Consider the following 24,526-nt stretch of genomic DNA (forward strand, 5'->3'; position numbering starts at 1 on the left):
AAGCTCACTTACTGTTAAGTCTCCAGATTGAGATTCCATGCTTCCAGTTTGTGTGTGTTCGTTAATACTTTTAAGAAGCATAATGTGATTCAGATACCCAAGACCACTTTAATTTGCTTTCTCCTCCTCCTCGTCCAGTTGACCCACTTCTGATTAGATGCATACTACAGTGATTTAACAGATAGGGTCATCATTTTATATACTTATCTTTAGCTCTTTGTCCTGTTGACTTTTGCTTTAAGACCTTGAAGGCAAGGCTATGTTTGTTTGTTCTATTTCATTCTTAGCACAACTTTGCTTACTCTTAGGAACCAAATAAAATGTTAAATTGACATTTTTTTAAAGCCTGAACTTTATTGACTTATTTAATTTTATTTCCTTTGAAAACCACATTTAACCAGAGTGCTGGATTATTTTCATTTGTAGCCATACACCATTATTTTTTAATGGAATAATTTTGCCCAAATAAGGAAAATTAGATAATCTTAACACTTAATTCTTAGTTCAAAGAATTGATTTAATATATGACATAAAATTCTTCGTTATCTAATTCTTGGTGAATTTACATCTTGTTCATCACCTTGCTTGTCATTATGTCAGGTGAAAACTCTGTCAGTTCTGCTATACATAACTGACTTGCTCTTCAGTTTTGTCACCTTCATTTTCAGTGAGGAGAAGTGTATCCAGTAGAATGATTGATGAAGACTGAATGGTGGAACTTCGGAGCCTCATTGGGCTCTGGTACATGGCAGGACTAATCCCATTTCGAATTCCATGTTTCATGAAAAATTTAGAGTTCTCTGCCATTGCATTCTGGAAGTAGAGCTTACCAGAGCATTTTTGCAGAGTTTTTACAGACTTTGTAGCCCGGTAATTACAGGTGATGTATCGGCCAAATGCATCCCGAAATGTCTTATTGAAGAGGGTGTAGACAAGAGGATTTACCCCTGAAGAAATGTAGCCGATCCATACAAATATCTCCAGGAGCATTTTAAGAGTAGTTTGGTTGCAGGAATCACACAAAGCTAAAGTAATATTTGTAATAAAAAAGGGACACCACATGAGCAAAAAAAGGAAAAACACAATTCCAAGGACCTTCGAAGCTCTTTGTTCATTGGAAATTGTTTGTGCTGACTTTTTTCCAACTGTAGACATTCGTCGCATAAGTGTTTCTTCACTTGAGTTGGGCACAGTCTTGTCCTGACGAGAACCATACAGCATTGCCACCTTTTCAGGTGATGAGCAAGGTGTTTCATCCCTTTGGAAAACTGTGGACACAGTCAGCCATGTTAGGCGTTGAGGTGGCTTGTTTTTGACCCAATAAGCTTTCCTCTGTAACGCGTGGATAGTAAGAAAGTAGGTGACAATCATGATCCCAAGAGGTGTGAAGAAGGCAGCCATTGAGCCAAAGAGCATGAAATTGCCAAAACGTTCTTTAGTCAGCTCACAGGTAATATTGTTTGGGTTATGCAAATCAGTGTCTATGCCTTTAATGGGTACTGGAATGGCAATGCCTATGGAAGAGGAAATGAGATAAATTGAGTCATTTTATAAATTGTAACACTTAGATTTAGGTCCCTTCAGGTTTTATCCTAGCAACTTTATGCTGGTTAGTGCATTGTAATTCCTGGACGCACAGTGTAGAATCTGTCAAGGCATTGTATCAGTGGAACTTTTGACAGAACCTAAATAAGCAAGTCTGCCATTTTTAAACAAAGAGGTTGGTTAGTGATTTTAGGTTTATAGTGAGAGCTTCCCTAAAGCTATAATATGTCCATGATAAAGTAGGGAATGTCTTTATTTGTTCTGTGTTTTTATAAGCTATTTTTTAGTTTTGATCTATCCCAGGTTAAGGAAAAGAAATTCAGAAGAGAAACTGCTTTTATTTTAATATTCAGTATAGATAATCTGAAGAGCCTTCAGACAGCTAGCTGTTCAGTGTCTTAATTCTCAGTAGGTATCTATTTTACTTATTATCTTTGAGGTTCATTTAACAGGAAGTTTAATCTTTGTCTTCTAATCCTTTCCTTTTAACTTCTTATGGAAAACTTAACTTTTCTTTTTTAAAAATGGTACTTAATTTGAGAGAATGAATTGTGAAATTTATTTCAAGATTTAGAGTTTTTCTAATAGACATGAATAAAAGGTACCTCATGTGAATTTCTTAATATTTTAAATACCAAGAAGTAAGTATTTAAATGTGATGTTTCTTAGTGAAGTAGCTTATTGGAAAATTAATAGCACAAGGGTTAGACTAAATCCTTTCCCCTTGAAGTAGATATTTTTTAAAATGTCTGAATTAATTGATCTTTTGCCTTGTGTTGTGTGAATTCAAAAGCACTTCATTATCTGCATACCATTTTAATGATAGCTAACGAGCCCTTGACAGGAATATTTTCCTCAAACCCTTTCTAGTGGATACAGCTACAGTCCCTGCTTTTCCTCATGTTCACCACCAGAAAGAAGATTCCCTTAGAATAGGATAAGTGTACAGAATCTTGGGTCAACCTACTATGGCTTTAAAAATTGGCTCACATTCTGTTGTTGTAAAAATATGGCTCACACAGCCATACCCATTTATTAGCATATTGTTTATGGCTGCTTTTGTGGTACGACCAGAGAGTAACCGTGAAAGAAACCACATGGTACCTGCATGCCTGAAGTACAGACTTTCTTGACCTTTTAAGAAAAAGTCTGCTGACTTCTATTCTCCCCTGTTGCTTCAAGGTCATCACTCTAGTATTCTTTCTCCCCTCCAAACACTTCCCTTTTGAAGTCTATTAAATCGATTTATACCACTCTTTTTTCCATCCTGGTCATTGAGTAGCCTCTCTAGGACATTTGTCCCTCTCTCTCAAAGGTTTTAGTACCTTGCTGTAGTCTTCCTCTCTCTTGCTCACTTGCCATCATCTTGCATGACTTCATTCCATTGATCACTCTTCTAACACTTAATTTTATATCTTGAACTCGACTCTTATTATTTGTCCAGCTTCTTGCTGGACAGCTTCTCTTTACAATATCTTAGTGAATAGTCTGCCTAAACTCTCTTTTCACATTCCAGTAGCACCCCCATCAAGGCTTACATTATCTTCCTGTCCAGATTCTTAATCAATAACTTTTGAGTTTTCACTGGCACTTTGTATACCCTTACCCTCTTTTATACTTACTGTTTCTAGGTGTTACTTAGGTGTTTTAGTTCATTTTATGCTGTTATAACAGAATGCCACAGACTGGATAATTTATAATGAAAAGAAGTTTATTTGGCTCACAGTTCTGGAGATTAAGAAGTCCAAGATCCAGGGACTGCTTCTGATGAGGATCTTCTTGCTGCATCATAACATGGTGGAAGGTATCACATGGGGGAGAGAGAGAACAAGAGAGAGGCCCAAACTCATCCTTTATAAGGATGAACCCATTCCCTTAATGGCTTTAATGGTTCATAAAGGCAGAGCCGTCATGACCTCATCTCTTCAACACTGTTAAGATTAAACTTCCAACAAGTGAACTTTGGGAGACATGTTCAACCCATAGCACTAGGATAACTGTAAATTCAAAAGAAGAAAATGAGCTCTCTTCAGCACTTTGTAGAATTTTGAAACTGAACTTACCCTGTCATCACATTTTCTTTTTTTACAGTTACTAAATTGTGATTGGTTCTATAAGGAAGAGGGTGATGAAGCAAAAGGAGCATTGGTCTTGGCCTTGCTGCTATAAAAATCCTTAAGCCAACTATTTAAAATTTTTAGGTTTCTCTTTTTGTATCTGTAAAAGGAAGACAGGTTCTAACATCCTTTCCAAATCTATAAACCTGGAGTCTTCCTTTTTCTCCTGCATACTTTATCACTTTGTATTTTGTTTATGTATCTGCTTTTCTTGAATGTAGGGATTCTTATTTCTGTGTATTCTTAGTACATAGCATATTATAGACACTCAGTTGAAATTTGATCAATTTATAAATTTCATGTTATCCTGACTTTATTTAGATACTTTTCTAACCAACAGGTTGTTTATCACACTGGTTTGATCATATTTCAGTGTCAAATGTTTTAATTCTTCACTAAGGGCCCGCTTCCCTTTTTCCTTTGCTTCTATTTTCTCCCTCCTCCCCTTTATCCCAACACACAAACCTCACTCACTCATTGAAGTGAGCTTTTTTTTTTTTTAAGGTCATTTGAAATGAATGACTACACACTTCAAAGTTTGTTATTTAACACCCATTTTCTCCCCTTCTCTTTCTCTAGCTTTTTTTTTGGGGGGGGGGGGGCTATAGAGTTGCTGTTCTGCTCTGTCCATCAGCCTCTGCCCCTTAAACTGGCCTTTTCTTGCTGCTTGCAAATCTCTCTGTTCTGAATAGACTTTTCCTTAACCCTGCTTTCTTCCCATGCCACAGCAGTAGCATGCCTTGATTTTATCTGCAAATTTTTCAAGATGTTTGGCTTTAGTACCATTATTTCAGGAATATGTAGGTCAATTTCAGTGTCTTACTTATTGTTTTTTTTTTTTTTTTTTTTTTTTTTTGGATATGCTCTTACTCTGATTACAGAGAAGTAATTTTTTTTCCCTTACCTTCCTTTTAGTGTTGTGTCTCTTTAAATTTTTTCCTCTTCTAAGATATTTTTCTAGGAAGGGTAAGTCCGCTGGTCAGATCATTGTGTTTGTTGCAAATCTGCTTGTTTTTCTAATTAACTTAAAGAGCTTTGAGTGTGTACTTCAAGCCAAGATAGTCCATTATAGGAGCTATCTTTTAAGCATTAAAGATAAGCACAGAATCATAATAGTTTAGAAGAGATGTGACTTCTCTCTACAAGTCATTTCTGAATATTAGGTAAACATTATTTTAATCTAAAAACTTTGAAACATTTAAAACACTAATGCAGACATTTAGCTGCCTCTAATCTATATATATATATATGTTGAAATGTTGGCTTCTAAGATGAATTTATGCTCTGAATCCTGCTTGTAAAATGTTTGAGTTGTTTTTTTCTCTTTTCCTATTCATCTTTTTAGATGTGATGTAAGATAATCACATCAAGATAACAAAAAATGAAATTATGGGATGCCTTATACTAGCTAGGTCTTAATGACATGTTGATAAATATGAAGACTCAGCCTTCCTGCACATCATTAAGAGATGAACTTTGCTACTTATTCAGTTTCTGTATGGTTTAGACACTACATGATGAATGTAACGACAGAAGCACCTTGTGTTGGAACATCAGTAGTCTGCCTTGACTTCTCATGCTGAGTTTCTGGGCCTACCAGACCTGACATTCTCCTAGCCTAAAGGAACCAAAGGCCATATATGCCACCCATACCCTGGTATTCCCCACATACCTATTGAAATTAACCACACCACTATAATCTTGATGAACGCGGTAGCTCTGGAGTTATATTGACTGGCCTGGATTGGCTTTTTGATGGCTATGTAACGATCCACTGAAATGGCACAGAGATGCATGATGGATGCAGTTGAAAAGAGAACGTCAAGAAATAACCAGGCAGGACACAGAAATAGTGGGAGGGGCCACATAGCCTCTGAAAGAAAGAAAAACAGAATTTTTCTCTAAGAATGGCAACTTCAATTTATAGTTTCTTTTTTTAAGTAATATGTATTTTTTAGCCTTTTTTATTAACCTGAAATTTTGATGTAACCTGTAGAAGATAATGTTTAATTCAGATTGTGAAGATAATATTAAATACATTATTTGTATAGATGGAAGCTTTTAAATACATTTGCTATCTTATTTAATAATTATGACTCTCTTTCTAAGTCAGTAGCAGTTAGCATTTTATGACTTTGGTCTCTTGTCAGTTCCGTTTGTGACCTTTTAAAAATTTACACATTGCAACTGGAACTTAGCCTTACTATACAAATAAAAATTTATTTTTCAGTTGGTATTGTATTAAAAACAAAAAATTTACCATATAGATTAGGCAAAAAGCCTGTCCAAATGGGAGTCTCCTTAAGGCCTGGCATTTTCACTCAATTCTGGCAATAACCTAAAACATTTATTGTATACTTAATATAGTTTTAAGCACTTTAGAAATATTTTTTTAAAAAAATTGAAAGTGATATTAAATAGTCTTCATAGTTTTTCAGTAAATTTACTTCCACAAATATCTGTACATGTTCAGATTTAATGCATTATGTATTATACATACACCCACTGTGTACATGTTTACAGTTTCAAAATTACTAAAATTTATTTTAGGATGTCCCTACAATATTTCAGTTAGAATGCATTTTACAAATACACACTTACATATATACATAGATTTTAGTGTAGAAAACAGATGTCTTGCATATGAGATTATCTATGCCTCTTTTATGGTTTGATTGTTGTATGGCCACTGGTAAAATGTAAACTACTTTTCTTGTCCTGGTTATTCCAAGTGTATCTAACTTTGACAGGAAGTGATAGGGATAATTAAAGAAAGACCAAGATATTCATCTCAGGAGTTTCAGAATTACTGGACACCAGGAGATTTTTTCAGTTGTGAATTGTCTTTTTGTTTTTTGGTGCAGGGGATTGAACCCAGGGCCTTGTGCATGCTAGGCAAGTGCTCTACCACTGAGCTACACCCTCCACCCCGCCGAACTTTTTAAAATTAAAGAGCTTGGGGATAGAGAAAGATTAGACTCCCAGACCAAAACAACAAAAACAAGACACTGTACTTGAGGGAAAGAGTTTTTAGATAGACTTGAATATGGTATTTTCAAGAGTCAAGTAGAATTTCAGTGAAAAATATTTGGAGACCTGACAAAAAAGCTCACTTTTGGTGTTTTCTATTTCCAGAGTTGGTATAGGAATATTAAAATATTTCTTCTAAGGACCAAAATAACAAAATCGGTATGAATTTTATTTAAAAAGAATAAGTGATTGCTTGGTACCTGGTTCCATGTTCAGCAACAACTTAAAAAGAAATTGAAGCATCATTCATACTATTAAGTAAATTATTATATATAAATGAGCGTTTCCTACTTCACCTGTTGAATTGGGGGGTGGAAAGGGATGGAGGTGGTAAATTGTAGATTCATGGAGCCTGGATGTAACTTTTGAGATATCACCGATTTTGCAGATGAGTACATTCAGGTACAATTAAGCCTTTGAATATGGGTGTGGGGAAGGAAAGACAATTCTTTATCAAAACCCTAAATGTTAATTGAAAGTGTTCTTTATAACCTTACTACTCGGAGTGTGCTCTTCAGATCATCATCATCTTAGGTCTCATCCCAAACATACTGTGTCAGTTAAATCAGATCCCCAGGTGATTTGTATGCAAAGTACAGTTTACAAATGACTTTCTAGGAGAAGTTGTGTCTGTCTTAGAAGATGCCCCTGGCTTTGCTGGTGTAGGATAGGTACTCAGAAAGCCTCATAGAAATCTATAGGAAGCTTCTCAAAATAAACAAAGAAATTAAGTATAGAAGAGAAAACTGTGTTCATAGAGAACCCAGGCACTTTTCTCCTTTCTCAGCTGTAGCATTCAGATTTTCTGACAGTAGTGGGAAAAGACCTTGGATAAATGCAGCAGTGCATTCTTTGACCTACCTTAAAAGCAAACTAACAGTCTAAGTAGAATGCAAAAAATCACCTACAATTGAGTTTTGTAATGAAAACTAAGGTGAGGATATAGATATAGTTACATTCTAAGCTGAGCTGATCTGAAGTTCTCGATTTAGGGCTCCAAGGAGGAAATAACAAAAAATCCTCAAGTCCTTTTTTTTTTTTTTTTTTTTTTCAAATGCAGGCTGGGAAGGAATCCAGGGCATCACATATCCCAGGCAAGCACTCTACCCCTGAGCTACACCCCCAGCCTATAGTCTCAAGAGCTATAATCAGAGATTTTGGTCATAATTATAATTAAAGAGGCAGAAAATTATTGTGCTGTATCCTTGATCATATGTTCATTCTCTATCATCTCTTAAAATGGTTTCCTAATAATTTCAACTTGGTATTAGCTATTCTAATTATGGACGATATATATATTTTTTTTCTTATACTGGGGATTAAACCCAGGGGCACTTTACCACTGAGCTGCATTCCCAGCCCTTTTTATTTTTTATTTTGATATAAGTTGTTGAGGCTGGCCTCGAACTTATAGTCCTCCTCCCTTAGCCTTCTGAGTCCCTGGAATTACAGGCATATGCCACTGTGCCCAGCATGGACTATATTTTTGAAGATTAAGGTCTAGAAAATGAAATAACTCATAAAATGTACATGTCTTTGGAATTTAACTGTCTGACCCACATATTCCTAATTGTGGATAAGAAGGAAAGTTTTGGGTGCTGATTTAATTAAGCTTATGAAGCCTTGTTAGCCTCACTCTTGAATAGGATGGACTTATTTTAAAATTCCAGATTTGAAGCATAACTAAAGTATATGCAGATCATTGGAATTTTATTAGTGTTTTCTTATTGTAAGCAGTAAAAATATTCACATGGGATATTGAATTTTCTTTAAGAAAGAATGAGACTCTGGGTTTTTAAGACTAGAGAGAAAGAGATCTTTAAAATTCCGAGTTTAATGAAATACTAATGGATAGATTGTTTTTAAATGAAACTAACATAAAAGTAATAGATAACTGCATTATTAATAGAAATCTTTTATGAAAAGCACAAAAAGGGAACTTGAGATAAAGTGATAGAGTGCTTGCCTAGGATGAGAAAGGCTCTGGGTTTTATCTCTTTTTTTCTTTTTTTAATTGATTTTTTAAAAATAAATGACAGCAGGGTACATTACAATTCTTATTACACATATACAGCACAGTTTTTCACATCTCTGGTTGTATATAAAGTATGTTCACACCAATTTGTGTCTTCATACATGTACTTTGGATAATGATGTCCATCACATTCCACCATCCTTGCTAACCCCTGCCCCACCTCCATTCCCCTCCTGCCCATGGCATTTGCAGGTAAATGTATGACGTTGGAGAAGATAATGTTAAGTGAAGTTAGCGAATCCCCCCCAAAAAACTGCCGAATGTTTTCTCTGATATAAGGAGGCTGATTCATAGTGGGATAGGGAGGGGGAGCATGGCAGGAATAGATGAACCCTAGGTTCTATCTGTAGCACTGCAAAAAAACAAAAAAGGCTTTTGTAATTGTTTAATAGACTGAGGTAACTAAAAATGAAAATTGAAAGTGTTCTTTATAACCTTACTACTTACTACTCTTATTTTGTAAAGAGACTTTTACTGGGTCAGATACTTTTATTCTAAAATTGCTTTTCAGTTAGTATTAATTTGGAAGACTCAAGGTCAAAGAAAAACTGAACAAAGGTTAAATTGGTATAGTGACATAGTTTATTCTAAACTTATTTTTCTTAGAAATTTTAATTTGTCTTAAGGATTTATGGTTGTATTTATTTGTTTAATGTATTAAGTCCAACTCATTTCCAAAAAGACGTGAACATTGCTTAAAATTTGAGATAACCAAGTGAAACCATCACAGATTTAAATTAAAAGAAAATGAAAAAATGTATCTAAGAGTGAGTCTAAGGGAAATAAGTTACCAGGTACATAGACTAAATATTGCTGTTCTGAGGCTCTAAATTTGACTCTCATAAAAACTAAAAAAGAAGAAAATATTTAAATTATATAGTATTTGGTGTCACATAAAAGAAAGCCTGTGATTTCTCTGAAAAATCCCATGTTCTGTGTCCTTCCCCCTGCCTCTGAATTAAATGAACTCAGAAATTAATTTCAGTAAGGTTTGAAAGATAGCATTTCTGTGGATGCCTGAAGTAATTATAGGCTGACTGTTATAGGAGCAGCTATTTTTTTTTTTTTTAAAGAGAGAGTGAGAGAGATAGAGGTACAGAGAGAGAGAATTTTTTAATATTTATTTTTTAGTATTTGGCGGACACAACATCTTTGTTTGTATGTGGTGCTGAGGATCGAACCCGGGCCGCACGCATGCCAGGCGAGCGCGCTACCGCTTGAGCCACATCCCAGCCCCTAGGAGCAGCTATTAAAGAAGCGAAACAAGTCTTAGATTGTAGACAGCTAATTAATTAATTAAATAATATTAGCCCACATATTTTGTCATTTAAATTGAAAACTATATGTTTTAAATACCACCATACGTAATCACTTAGATACTTAAGTATCTGTTTTTTCTCCCAGACAAGGTCCATCAACTTCATAGGCATGGGTCTAGGTCTAATACCTTCCTCAGAAAAGAAGAGAGGTCTCAAGGATTTCTACAAGTTTTTGTTGAGACATGAATATTCTATACCTAATATGAAATATAACTACCTGAAAAAAAAATACTGAGTTCTGCCTTATCCCTAGACCAAAATTCTTTAGCACTCTTGTTAGATGGAGTTAAGATATAATTGCTAGCTTTGTTTGCCAAATAGTGACAGTTTTGACTAGTAGAATTTCTCATTTGTGTTTGAGAAAGTAGACTAATAGAGGCTGAGTGTGTGAATTCTAGACTCAGTCCTCCTAGGTTCATGTCATATCTATGCCACTTATTTTGTGATCTTTAACAAATTGGTTAACCTTTGTTCCTATGACCTCTGTAAAATGAAGAAAATAATACCTGTTTAATAGGATTGCTTCAAAAGACTTTTAGGGTGAGATTCATTGCAATAATACATGTGAAGTATTTAGAACAATGTGGGTAAACACTCAATGAATATTAACTGTTATAACTGCTATTTGACAGAAACTAGTGAAATAACCCAACTATGAAAACATCTCCACTCAGAAACAACAAGCTACATCATTAGTATAAAATATTTGTCTTTCTGCTTGTTGTAGCAAGTACAGTGCATCTAATTGAACTTAAAACTGAGCTGGCTCGGAGTGGGGAACAGGATGAGGATGTGTGTTTTTTTGTTTTTTTTTTTTTGTTTTTAACTTTAATTTTCAATTAAATTTGTCATGAAGGAATGCCGTTTACTAAGGTTGAATTCTAACTGCTATTTGTGATCTCACAGAAACATAAATAATCTATATGTATTACAATTGGCCGGGTCTGGATTTTTTGTTTGTTTGAGGGGGGTATACTCTTGTTGTTTTGCTTTCTTTTAAATTAGAATGAAAAGGGCTGGGACCTTAGCTCAGTGGTAGAGCACTTGCCTCCCACCTGTGAGGCACTGGGTTCGATTCTCAATACCACATAAAAATAAATACATAAAAAGATATTGTGTCCATATACAACTAAAAAAAATTTTTTTTAAATTAGAATAGAACCGTGATTGGGGCTGGGGTTGTGGCTCAGTGGTAGAGTGCTTGCCTAGCACACTTGAGGCACTGGGCTCCAACCTCAGCACCACATAAAAATGAAACAAAGACATTATGTCCATCTACAACTAAATAAATAAATAAATAAATATTTTTAAAAAGTGATGTTTTTAAATCAAAAACTCTGTCATTATGAGATATACTCATTTTATTTGAATTCTGCATAACCTTTGGGCAGATTTTTAGATTGGAAAGCCAGGAAATAATTAAGAAATAATTAGTATCAATCTTTTAATCTGGGGCATAAAACATTTCTCTTTTCAGGAATTAAAAGACTATTTTAAAAGCCATTCCAAAACGTCTGTGTCTAAAGAGTTCACAGAGGTACATGGTTTACTTGAATTTATTAGAGCAGGCAGTTCTAAATAAGTTTTGTTTTAAAAGGAACACAGTTTTCAATATGCATGTCTTTTTAAATCTCAGAAAGTCTAATGTTTCTCTGTCTTCTAGAAAGGAGTGCTTATATTATTGTTACAAAGCTTCTATTTTGTTCCATTGTTGCTTTTCCGCTAAGGTATCTGAGTATATGTGACATCTAGGGGTTAGATGTCTAATATGATAATGTGTGAAGTAATTTAATACTTAATGAACATTTTTTCTTAGCTTTATAAACTTTAACTTACAAAAAGAAGTGATTTTAGTTACTTAGCCTCAGGCGGATTTTCCATTTGAATAGACCTAATAGCTCTCTGAATGCCTTTTAATAGATCTTCAGGGGGCCACGAACTCTGGCCCATATATTCAAAAAGACAAACTTCCAGAGCCCTCCAAGTTTTCTGAATATTATCTATGCCTCCAGGTAATTCATTAGAAAGACAAACTTTTTGTAACTTCCTTCCTAGTTTCTCCCAAGTAAGTAAATTTGGGGACTCTTGTTCACAAAACCAAGGACAATATTCGCCTACAATCTTTAAGAATTGTAATAACTGAGTTTTCTTTACCTGTTTTCCTTTCTGATTAATTATAGTGTCTAAAATAGTCAGATACATCTCCTTATCTGTAGAAGTTGAATTTCCCATTTTAATTAATTTAACGTCTCTTTCCTTCAATATCTCCAGGTACTTTTGTGACTCTAAATTGTCACCACTTCCTTTATCTTTATAGCGCTCCCACTCAATCTAGCTAATCTAGAATGCCCCCCTCGTGGGCGCCAAATTCCACCATGCGACCAGCGCACTGGTTTCATTAAAGAGGTTCTTGGCATAAAAGTTAGCTAGTGAGCTCGAAATAAAACACACAGACTCAGTTACCTTTTTCTATGACCAGGTCCGAGACGGCTCTCCCTCTGAACTCACACCTCGAATCACCCGATAGGGCTGCAGGGATTACTCAGGGCTAGCAGGAGAGAGAGAGAGAGCACGCCAGGGAGTAGCCTTTTATTGGGGAACAAGAAATCCAGGGGAGAATTCCATCCAATGAAGGTTGAGGGGGGCAGCACTCCAAGGTCAGGGTCAGTGATTGGCCCCCGGGGTCAGTGGTCAGTCACACCCCCACATGGACAGGCTCTCGCACCAGGAGAGGGTCGGGAAAGCTCCGACACAGTTTAGCCAGAGCACCTCAGACCCAAACGGGGAATTGCCCAGTGTGAGAATAGCTCCCCACACTTATATTATTGTTACAAAGCTTCTGTTTTGTTCCATTGTTGCTTTTCCGCTAAGGTATCTGAGTATATGTGACATCTAGGGGTTAGATGTCTAATATGATAATGTGTGAAGTAATTTAATACTTAATGAACATTTTTTCTTAGCTTTATAAACTTTCACTTACAAAAAGAAGTGATTTTAGTTGCTTTTGACTTTTTTTTTTCATCATCTCTGGTTAGATTTTCATCTTAATCACATTTAATTGGCATGCTCTCTAATACCCACCAATTACTAGTGATTGTAGTAGGCTACTTAACATTCTTCATCTGCAGTGTAAAATTCTGCACACCCATTTTACAGACAAGTTGATGGAACTAAGATATTAAATGGTTTGTCTTGGTCAGCCCAGGAAAGCTAGGGTATTGCTTTAAAAACCCATCTTTCAACCATTTTATACACAGCTGTTCCATAGGTACTGTTGCAACATATAGATCATGAGGCATGGATTAAAACTTTTTATTTTATTAAGTAACAAGTGGATAAATGCTGTATTTTTCCCTTCGTATTTTAAGTCATTTACTTGATAAGAGAAGGAAAAGTTTTGAGAAGTTCTTAAATGTGAGCATTCTTTTTTTCATATCTGCACAGGTTATTCTGTTTTGGGGGTTTTGGGGGAGTTTTTTGTTGTTGTTTATTTTGCTGCCCAAGTATTTCTAACATAGGTATTTTTAGGCTTTATGTTATAAGCTACTAAGTTGTGACCACAGTTTTTAGGTATTATGGACAAACAGTTAAAAACTAGAGTTATAAAGATAGAATCTAGTGTTCTTGGGAAGAAATTAAAGAAAAATTAATCTAGAATTACCTGTTTGAAAGACAGTGTTGTGCCAAAGTTGTCATAATCTTGGTAAAATAGAAACTCAAAAAGTATGTAACTAAATATTATACAAATTGGTGGTTAAGTAAAATATCCCTCAGTATAAGGACACAAAAACCACATTTTTTTAAAACTGTCTTTTTTTTTTTTTTTTAAGGCATAATTTTATTAGAATACCATCTGGTTTAAAGTTTCTTCATTAAGTTTCCCTGAGATAGCTAAAATTGCTCACAGTAGCAATTAATCTTTCATGCTTATAAAACTAGGGACACTTGTTGGTAGATTGGGAAAGTTCTGGAGAGAAAAATATACTATAAAATCTACTTCTGCCTTTTGAAGTTATCAAACATTTTTGTAAATGCATTAGTTTGGAAAGTTTTAGTATTCGTCAGTGTATGAAAGGCTGTACTCATATCCTATTTGAAAAAAAAATTAAAAGATCCTATTTTTTGAAATCAGGTCCCTGTTAGTACGTATAATTTCTAATTTACGAATGCATCCTTGGAAGCTTTTAGAGGACTGCTTGCATTTCCTCATATTTTGTTGGCCGTGCTGGGGATGGAACACAGGGCCTCACACATACTAGGCCAGCACTCTGCCACTGAGCTACACCAGTCCTCCTCATACGCTTTCTCATGGTAATAGAGTTGGGTTCTAAATAATGAATTAATACAATAATTTTTAAAATAGTTTTTAAGTTTCCTGGAGTTCACTTTTAAAAATATCTACTAGATCCACTCACTGTAAAACTAATTGCTGATTGTAAAAGTGTTTGGAACTTTTGTAGCTAAAAATTAGCAAACACTTTGAAAAAATGAAATACTATTAAAATATATATCTTAATTAATTAATACAAATAGAAAGATATTCAACATGTTTTTAAAATGTTTTAAAATATGTTAAAGTGAGTTTGGTTTTTCTGTTAACTTACTGCTAAGAATATGTTGAGCACCAAATTTTTAGATTAAAAACTTAAATTTTTACTGCTGTGTTATTATCATATAGAATATATGGATTATCTGTTAACTTTTCTTTGTTAGCTCACTTTCATATTGTGGAACTTTGTTATAAAGTCAAAAGTCACTTCTGCATATCTCTTTTATTCAACATGTCTATTAACTTTCATGGTAGCCTGAAATAAGCATTTTGACATTTTCTGAGTGTCTAGTAAAGCACCGTTTATATAGAGTATGGTTAATATCTTGAAGCTACTATTATAATTATGGACATGTAAGCTTAAATCCTTTGCCTGTGCAGTCTTTACTAAATACACATATATATGTTTATATAGTCCTAAGTAATTTATTTCTTTAAAATTTTCCAGAATTAAGATGGCTTTAGGTTCTCCATTAGAGTAAGATTTCTTAATTATTTTTCATGGTTACATACAGCAGTAGATTATTCCAAAGATTACAAATTTATAGAAGAGGAGGATATATAGAAAATACTAATGAGGGACTGGGGTCATGTAGAGCGCTTGCTTGCCTCGCACGTGTGAGGCAACTGGGTTTGGTCCTCAGAACCACATAAAAATAAATTTTTTTAAAAAAAGGCATTGTGTCCATTCTCAGCTAAAAATATTTTTTTTAAAAAAAGAAAGAAAACGCTAATGATATAAGAATCTGATTAAGGCAATAAAATCTTATTCGTTGTTGCTTGTCCTGCAACAGAATTTTCTTGATTTACTTTAAAGCCTGGATAAGTGTTAATTTACAATACTAAGTTTAAACCTGTCATTACCTTATAATATTTGAGGCATCAAGTACTTAATTTTAGATATCTTTCTATTATTACTCATAAAAATAGTTGAAATAGAAGTTTTTCTTTACCATCTAATAAATTAGTACATTCTGGCTTAAATTTTCCTTCTATAACTTGAAATGTTTTTCTGCACTACGTAAGTAAATATAATTCTTAGAAGCCATATCTGCTATATATAACATTTTTCTTAAGCAGTTTATGAATGGAATATCAGTTTTGCCAACTGTTGACTAAGTTAAATCCTTTTAATGCTGACTCTGATATAGGAGCCTTCATAATTCATCAACAGAATTATTTGTGTTCACCCAGATTTTATGACTAAAGATGATAAGCATAAATCAAAAACTGTTATGTCTATTTTAATGTAATTATCTTTTTTATTATAGGAAAGATTTCAGTATCAAACTATGTTATTATCGCAATAACTCAGGCTTTGGTCCACTTACTTTATTAACTTAGAAATCTATCAAGAACATAAATGGTCAGATATCATAAAAAATGAAACAGACGGATCATTTCTTGGGACACCCTGAGCCATTTCCTTAAATAGTCCAAGTCCATCTTTTATTTTAAGGAAAATAAAGATAAAATGACTGTCCATTTCTCTAACAGTATGTCAAAGTGGTTTGATGTGTGGAACAAAGTGAAATACTTACCAAACATTATTGTCAAGAGGGCAATTGGCATCACAAATAATCCAACGAGCAAGTCAGCTACCGCCAAGGACATTAGAAAGTAATTGGTAGCATACTGTAGCTTCTTCTCCAGTGAAACAGCCAGAATAACAAGGATGTTTCCACCAATTGTGGGGATTATCACCACTAGTATCAGAAGAGCTGCCCAGCGCAGTTTATTTCCTTGTTCTTCAACAATCTGTTTCATTTCCTCTGGTATTGATTCTGTCTGTAATCCAGACTGGTTAGAAGAGATTAAGTGATCCAATAAACTCTGCAGAACATGCTCAGGAATTCTGCTTTGTTCAGACATTCTATAAGAGAGAGCCATTCACCATTTTTCTCTGATTCAATCCATTTGGACACTAGTCAGCATGGTCAGTAGCTAAGCTGGTCAACTACTTTAAGGTGTCGTACCCATGCCAAACGATCCATGCCAAAGTTGACTCCTTCCTTTTAAAAACAAGTTGAAGTTCTGTTAAGATGAGAGTATACACACATCTGTCCATGCTTGTAATTAAGACCTCAAATTTTTAGTATTTCCTAGAGCTTAGATTTTAGAAGGCTCAGTGAAAGATACCAGTAGCCGAGAGAAAACACAGTATTGGTTTCTTTCATTTTTTTGTATTTTTGCTGCAGCTGTAGAGTTATATTTGAACTTGATTGCCAGAGAGATGTCCCTAAATATAAGATATAGATATATAAGTTGCATTATTTATTTCCAAAAAGCAGTGGAAACACTTGAACATAGCAACTAGGCCCTCCCTTCTCAATAGGCCCATTGTACTATTGTGACAATGCAGTTAGTTCCCATAAAAATTATTAAATTCCTGACTTGCCTCAAAGTTAATGATAGGGGGGAAGATACATTATTTTTTCAGTGGCTTATAATAAAAAGCTAGGTGTTTCCTGACCTTGTACTTTAAAAAGAATTTTTAAAAAGTCAAAGCACTAAGTAGTTTTGAATAGAACTTTAGTCACAGTTATGTTACACGCTAGCCACCCACCTAAGAAGACCTTAAGCCTACATAAAGTCAAAATAAATGATTTATCAGCTAGAATCCTTACATGCAATTGAGTTGTCTTATTGGGTTTATCTTAGTGCTGATTTAAATGCCATTTTTTATAAGCATGTTGGAATCCCTTTCGTTAGAAGAGAAAAATGTTAATAGGATCCAAAATTTTATCTTTCACAGCATGCTACTTCTAGAGGTATTTTTTAATTTAATCATTAGATTTGCCGAACTTGAACCAGTTCTTTTTGTTGTGTTTTAAGTACTAATTTTTTCCTTAACCTTCCTAGTTCCTTGAGAAGGGAGGCTAAGACCATGATTAAGATATTTGTTCATTATATTTACAAATCCCATATTAGAAATCTCCCCTTTAACATAAGTAAATTTTTCATTTTGGTCCTTAAACCACTGAATATAAATAAAAGATTATGGAAGTAGAGTTCTTAAAGATTAAGTAAAAAAAACAACAAAATCCCTTAGATAAATCTATTTATCTGTAAATACGTACCTCTCATTTGCTTGTGACTTTCCCAAGTGTGTTGTCGTTGCATCTGTTCAGCGCTTGTTGCTGTGACTGAAATCCTCCTCCCATTGACTTATTTTGAGCCTCTAGCCCTGGAGCTTGCAGGCAGTGAAACAAGCGTGTTGCATAGCTGTAAGCATGCCAGGGAGGTTATTTCCTCTCTGATACATTCATTTTTAGAGCATGGCAACATTCATTGTAATTCATAAAGCTGCCAGTTAAGCGTGTCAACCCAGTTCATAACCCTTATTCAAGTAATATTCTGAAGAGCTCTGATAATTTGGGGGACTGTAATAAACTCTGTTCTTTTAGCTTAAGATAGTTTTATTTAGGATTAAGCCTGAGCTGTTTCCTCACTGGAGAAAAAAATCTAGACATTCTAGAGCTTTTATTTTATGCACATTCTATCCTGTTCACCGTATAGTGTTTTCCATAGTTCTCATTTCTAGCAGTGAAACACGATTCTTATCCAGCTCTTATGCCTTTGCTTGGAACACATTTAATTTGTTCTGGTTGCAGCCTTATATAGAAGAGCACAGAAAGATCTGAATTCCACATGTATACATAGGTTTTAGCAGAAACTTTGTCACTGCTCTTTTTTAAATAGCCTCTGGTTTGGAGAGTTGGTTCATTGGCAGCTTTTCTCTCACAGATTTCACATTGGGGAAAGTATTATATGTAATGATACATTTTTGCTTTATTTCACAAAATTGTTATGTAGATCTTAATAGTATGCTCTTAAGCTTTTCCAAACTGTATATTAGCATTTTTAAAAGATCATCATAGAACACTCAGATTTTTAAATTATTTAATTATTTTTAGATCAGCGATGACATTTGTGCCCTTTTGCTGCTTGAATTTTTTACTGTATAGCTTGTATTGAAAGCCATTGGAATATATTTAGTTTATTTCAGTTCTGAGAACTTCAGTTTTATTCAGTATTTTTAAATTCAGTATTTTTTAAAATTCAGTATTTTAGAAAAAAAATATTTGTTCAGAATACTAGATGAAAACAAATGAAATAATACTCATGAGCAATCAGATGGATTTTAATGTGATAGAACTTCTATTCAGGAATACAAAATATTTTTAAATACTGCTTTACTCTGAATCACAATTTGATATCTGCTTATGCAGGCAGGTAGTGGTCTGCAAAAGAAAATAACGTCAGATTGGAAATAGCAGCACCATTATATCCAATGAAAAGACCTGTATGAAAGCCTTTGTTTGTTGCTTTTTGCATTTTTTTTTATACCTTTATTTTATTTATTTTTATGTGGTACTGAGGATCGAACCCAGTGCCTTACACGTGCGAGGCGAGTGCTCTACCGCTGAGCCACAACCCCAGCCCAAGCCACAACCCCAGCCCACTTTTTGCATTTTTAAATTGGTTTAATGACTAAGGAACATAACTAGTTAGAACAGCCACTTATTTGGTAGTCTCAAGTTATCAGAAACATAGCTGAAAGTCAGAAAGCACAATAATATGTAAGTAAGTATATATATAGAAGAATAGATGAGTTGGCAAATAACTAAACCTGTGCTCTTTAACAACCCCATGCACTTAGTAGAAGATAACCTGTGATTCCATATTCTTAAGTATTTTTATATACTCTCCATATACACACATTTTTTTCTCCCAAACCCTTTAAGGAATGTAACACTTTGCAAATAAATCTGAATTGTACAAAAGAATGTTCATTGATAAATTTGTTGACAATTCTAACAAGTATGTTTCTCTGCATATTCCAGATTAGTGTAACAAATTGAAGGGTGGACATGTACTTCGATAATAGGCTGGGGGTGTGGCTTAGTGGTAGAGTGCTTCATCACCAACCATTGTTGAAGAATTGCCTGTCTTCTTCTGTTTTTTACCACACACATAGTCTTTAACTCTTAAAATACAGTTTTGTCCACAAAACAACTCTTGCAAAGTCACTAACACTAGTTGATGATATGCACTGTTCAGCATTTGTTGACTGAGCAGTTCTTAAAATTTGAACTTCAGGGATAGGGATATTATATATATATATATATATATATATATATATATCTCAGTTGGTAGAGTACTTGCCTCCTATGCACAAGGCCCTGGGTTCAGTCCCCAGCACCACAAGACAAAAAACAAACTAAAAACCTTGATCACTTCTTTTTTTCTTCTTCTTCTTCTTCTTCTTTTTTTTTTTTTTTAAGAGAGAGAGAATTTTTTAGTATTTATTTTTTAGTTTTCGGTGGACACAACATCTTTATTTTATTTTTATGTGGTGCTGAGGATCGAACCCAGCGCCCCGTGCATGCCAGGAGAGCGCACTACCGCTTGAGCCACATCCCCAGCCCCTTCTTTTTTATATCTTTGTTTTTATGTGGTGCTGAGGATTGAGTTTTTGGCGCACACAACTTCTTTGTTTGTATGTGGTGCTGAGGATCGAACCCGGGCCGCACGCATGCCAGGCTAGCGCGCTACCGCTTGAGCCACATCCCCGGTGCTGAGGATTGAACCCAGTGCCTCACAAAAGCGAGGCAAGTGCTCTTCTACTGAGCTACAAACCCAACCTAATCTTTATCTTCTTTTGGCTTCAAAGACACACTCTCTCTAGTTCTTTTACCTTTCAATTTTTTTTTCTGACTCTTTTGTTACATTCCCTTAATATGTAGATTACCTACCACCCCAGGTTCCTGTCCTCAGTTGATTCCATCTTCCTGTTTATTTTCAGTCACTTTTATGGTTTCCATAAACTCATTGAAGAACACTCCTAGAGCTATTTTCATACCAGTGACTTAAATCTGTAGTCATGAAATGGGACAAGCAGCCTGTCTAAGAGTTAGGAGATCTTAGACAAACTTTCTTAATTTCTCTGAGCTTTAATTTTTGCATGTGTAGAAAGATGACGTAACCTGCTCTGTGTATATCATATCGGCGTTTGACCCAGTTGGGCATTTCCTCTTCTGACCTCATGGGCTGTTTCTTCATAGTTGTCTTTGCTCGTTTTGTTTATCTCCTCAACCTCTTAGTGTTGGAGTTCCTTTGGTACTTATTTTTGGATCACTTTTTCTTTCTGTCGGCACTTAGTGATATCTACTTTTACAGCTTCAGGTACCATCTACTAAAACTCCCAAATTTGTATCTGTAGCCCAGATCTACCTTTCACTTAATGTTTAACCCTTTTTCTACCATGGTCCCAGATGTGGAACACCTTAAAAACTCAAATACAGTGTATAATATATAATGTAATTACATAATAGTATAACAACAATGTAATATCAATTAATATAACATATAAGCTCTAGATTATGATTTCTAATCTATTTTAATGCTCCTGTGTCAATTTTACTAAACTATTTGCAAAATTGAAAGCCTGGGGCTTAATGGAATACTCAGTATTTCCCTTAGATGTCTAAATAACATCACAGACTCAAAATATCCAAAACTGAACTTCCGCTCTTCCCTTCCAGGTCTGCTCTTCTCACAATATCTTTATGTCGGTTAATGCAGTTACATCCTTTGAGTCTCTTTCTCTTACATCCTGTGTTTTATCCATCAGGAAATTCTGTTGATTCTACCTTAAAAATGTATACCAAATTCAAACTCCTTCCCTCACCTCTACTACCACCTTATCCATGTCACCATTGTGTCTTGACTGAGTTTCTAAAGTATCCTCTCAAGTGGTCTTCCTTCTACCTTTACCACCTTCTTCCATATTTTTAATATGGAAGCCAAAATGACCCTTTTTAAACAAGTCAGGTAACAGCATTCTGTTTCTCAGAATCCCCTGATTGACTCTTCTTTTTACTCAAAAAATAAAAGCCAAAAATTCCTGACCTATAAAATCCTACATGCTATAACCCTTCTTTGCCAATAGCTCTTTCCCTTCTTCACTACCCTCAAACCTTTGGCCTCCTTGCTGCTCCCTAAACATGCCAAGCATCCACTCTGGGGCTTTTCGTGAGCTATTTCATTCACCCAGCACACTTCTCCGGAAAAACCATATAAATTTGTTGACAATTCTAACAAGTATGTTTCTCTGCATATTCCAGATTAGTGTAACAAATTGAAGGGTGGACATGTACTTTGATAATAGGCTGGGGGTGTGCTCAGTGGTAGACTCGCTTCCTCGCTGCCTTTTCTTTGCTTATGTATCTCCTTCTCAGGCTGGGGTTGTGTCTCAGTGGCAGAGCACTCGTGTCACACCTGGGAGGCACTGGGTTCGATCCTCAGTAGCACATAAAAATAAATAAACAAAATAAAGATATTGTGTCCATGAAAACTGAAAAAATATTTTTTTAAAAAAAAATCTCCTTCTCCTGCTCTAACCACTCTAATTATGCTGCACAATGATTATCTCTTCTCCCTCTGAAACTCTTTATGCTTATTTCTGGTGTACTTGATGGTATCCCTTGAGTCTGTTAGGCTCTGTTCTTTTTTTTTTCTTTTTTTCTTTCTTTCTGTTTCTCAGACTGAATAATTTCAACCTATCTGCAAATTTACTGCCTTTTTCTTCTGTTAGTTTTGCTCTTGAACCCACTCGGTTTCATCTTTTTGATACTGGGGCTTGAACCCAGGGGCACTTAACCACTGAACCACATCCCCAGCCCTTTTTAATATTTTATTTAGAGACAGGGTCTCACTGAGTTGGTTAGGTGCTCACTAAGTTGCTGAGGCTGGCTTTGAACTTGTGATCCTCCTGCCTCAGCCTCCCCAGACACTGGTATTACAAGTGTGGTCCACAGCACCCGGCTTGATCTTTTTTTTATAATTTCTCTCTCTCTATTGGAAATTTTGTATTTGGTGTTACATTGTTCTCCCGTTTTCTTTAGTTATTTGCCCCTGCTTTCCTTCAGCTCTTTGAATATTTTTAGATAGTTGACTTAGATCCAATGCTTGGGCTTCTTCAGGAACAATTTGTGTTGATTCCTTTTTCTGCTGTGAATGGGCAGTATTTTCTTATTTCTTCACACACCTCAGAATTTTGTGTTGAAAATTGGACATTGTGAACATTATAATGTGACAACTCAGGAAAGATTCTCTCTTTTGTTATTGATACTTATGCATTGCTGTTTAATGACTTTCCTAAAGTATTTTTATAAAACCTGTATTCTTTGTCATGTGTGGCCACTGTAGTCCGTGTTCTGTTAGCTTAGTGGTGAGCTGGTGTTTTGACAGATTCCTTAGACATCTTGATAACAAGAATCACTCACCCAGTCTTTACATATCGACCCAGAATTGGAGCAAGTCATTTGCCAGTCTGCCTTAGCCTTCCCCTGCTGCTTATGCAGAGCCTAAGGTGAAAGTTAAGCCTTTCCTGAGCATATATCTTGGCCACATATGTGGCATTCTCAATATTGCTGGTATGCCCTTGGCACCCCACACACCTCCTTTCTCAATCTCGTTTCCCAGACTGCTGTAGCCAGTACCTTTGCCTTTAAATGTTATGGCAAATGCAGCCTCCAAGGCCAGTGTGGTCTTGGGAAAGCAGAGTAAGGTGAAGCAAAGTCAAGCCATTGTGCTGAAGGCCAAACTAACCACAATTCTAGAGAATAAGGTTTGTGCTAGTCTCTCTGGCAGTAGTAACTATCCCAGTAGTGCAGGTTGTCGTCTCCAATGCCACTATCAGCCTGCTGTTGTGCAGTGGTGATTTCCTTTCATCAAAGGAATTTTTATAGCAGGAATTATAGTTGATGATCATGAGGTACCCAAATGTCTTTAGGTGTAGATTAGCTCAAAACTCTGCACTTCTTTAGCAATCAACTTTTGGAAGTGGACTTTTATCATCAGAACACTTAAATATCAGGAATGAATTGAACTTTTCTGAGTAGCAAAGTATATTTGGGACCATTATTATAAAATCAAGGAAAAAGCAATAAAGTCTTTAATATAACTGAAAGAAATTGATGACTTCTTGGTTTGATTATTAGAAATGGGGAAAATGTATTAATGATGCAATAATTTTTTGAATATCATAGATTTCTCTATGTCTAGGAATGCATTGTAAGATTTATAAGAACTGGGCTGGGGATATAGCTCAGTTGGTAGAGTGCCCGCCTCGAATGTATAAAACCCTAGGTTTAATCCCCAACACTACACAAAAGATTTTTAAGAACCACATTTTTTATCATGGTGAAGTAGCAAGTCTGCTTTCTTCTCATTTTGAGACCTCTCCTCCCCGTTTTCACAGCACGTGAAAATAATTAATCTTTTTGGAAATGTACTGAAAGTTTGCCTAATACTGTCCTAATTTTTGGTTTGCTGAAGTCCAGGAAGATGGAAGAATATTAAAAGATAATATGCTACATTTGTAAGGTTTATGGCACAGTGTGGTTTGCTTTTTTCTCTCCTTGTGGTATGTTACGTTTGATATGTAGTCAGTAAATATTACATTCATAAGTAAAACCTTATAAGTAATAATAGCTTAGGATACGAATTCATATGGGACAAAACATATTTGGTAAAGAAAATTGTTTTATTTTTCAGTTGTTCTTTTGAAAATGATTTTATGCATGTCTTGTAATAAACACACAAAAAAAATCTCACCACCCTTTTACTTGTAATTTTATTATTTATCATTATAAACTTTATAAACTAGTCAAAGAATAAAATAGAACAAGAAAAGTTCCTGAAATTCTCAACATGTAGCTCCGTTGTTGAAAATACATACATCTAGTAAATTTATAATTGGGTAAATACGCTTTTAAATTCAGTGTATCAAATGTATGTGAAATGATTTCTCAAGGACTGATTTCCTTCTTCTCCATCTATCCCTCCTTAAAATAAAATCCACTGTTTTTTCTGTCTTGACCATTTCTAGACATTTATTTTAGTTTTATTTATTTATTTTCAG

The 24,526-nt window shown here is 35.0% G+C and overlaps 2 protein-coding genes across 3 annotated transcripts in view; one reads left to right on the forward strand and one right to left on the reverse strand.

Annotated features, from left to right (window-relative positions):
* The window catches only part of Psmd1 (proteasome 26S subunit, non-ATPase 1), a 92,820-nt gene that overhangs the window by 33,067 nt on the left and 35,227 nt on the right, over positions 1-24,526 (forward strand). The window lies entirely within an intron of this gene.
* On the reverse strand, positions 341-17,981 carry Htr2b (5-hydroxytryptamine receptor 2B). 2 transcript variants are annotated; one of them, XM_046439753.2, is made up of 4 exons: positions 17,676-17,981; positions 16,137-16,834; positions 5,335-5,535; positions 341-1,514 (listed from the first exon to the last, which is right to left on the reverse strand). In XM_046439753.2, exons 2-4 carry the CDS (start codon positions 16,483-16,485, stop codon positions 622-624), a joined length of 1,443 nt encoding a protein of 480 aa, XP_046295709.1. In that variant the 5' UTR covers positions 16,486-16,834; positions 17,676-17,981; the 3' UTR covers positions 341-621. The 2 variants fall into 2 exon arrangements, with proteins under 2 accessions (XP_046295709.1, XP_046295710.1); XM_046439754.2 differs by having other exon boundaries at positions 16,137-16,607; positions 17,676-17,787.

The sequence above is a fragment of the Marmota monax genome, unplaced genomic scaffold, assembly GCF_021218885.2.
Source record: "Marmota monax isolate L192 unplaced genomic scaffold, Marmota_monax_Labrador192_F-V1.1 WCK01_AAM20220418_F8-fsc00041, whole genome shotgun sequence".
In the NCBI taxonomy this organism is placed as follows: domain Eukaryota; kingdom Metazoa; phylum Chordata; class Mammalia; order Rodentia; family Sciuridae; genus Marmota; species Marmota monax.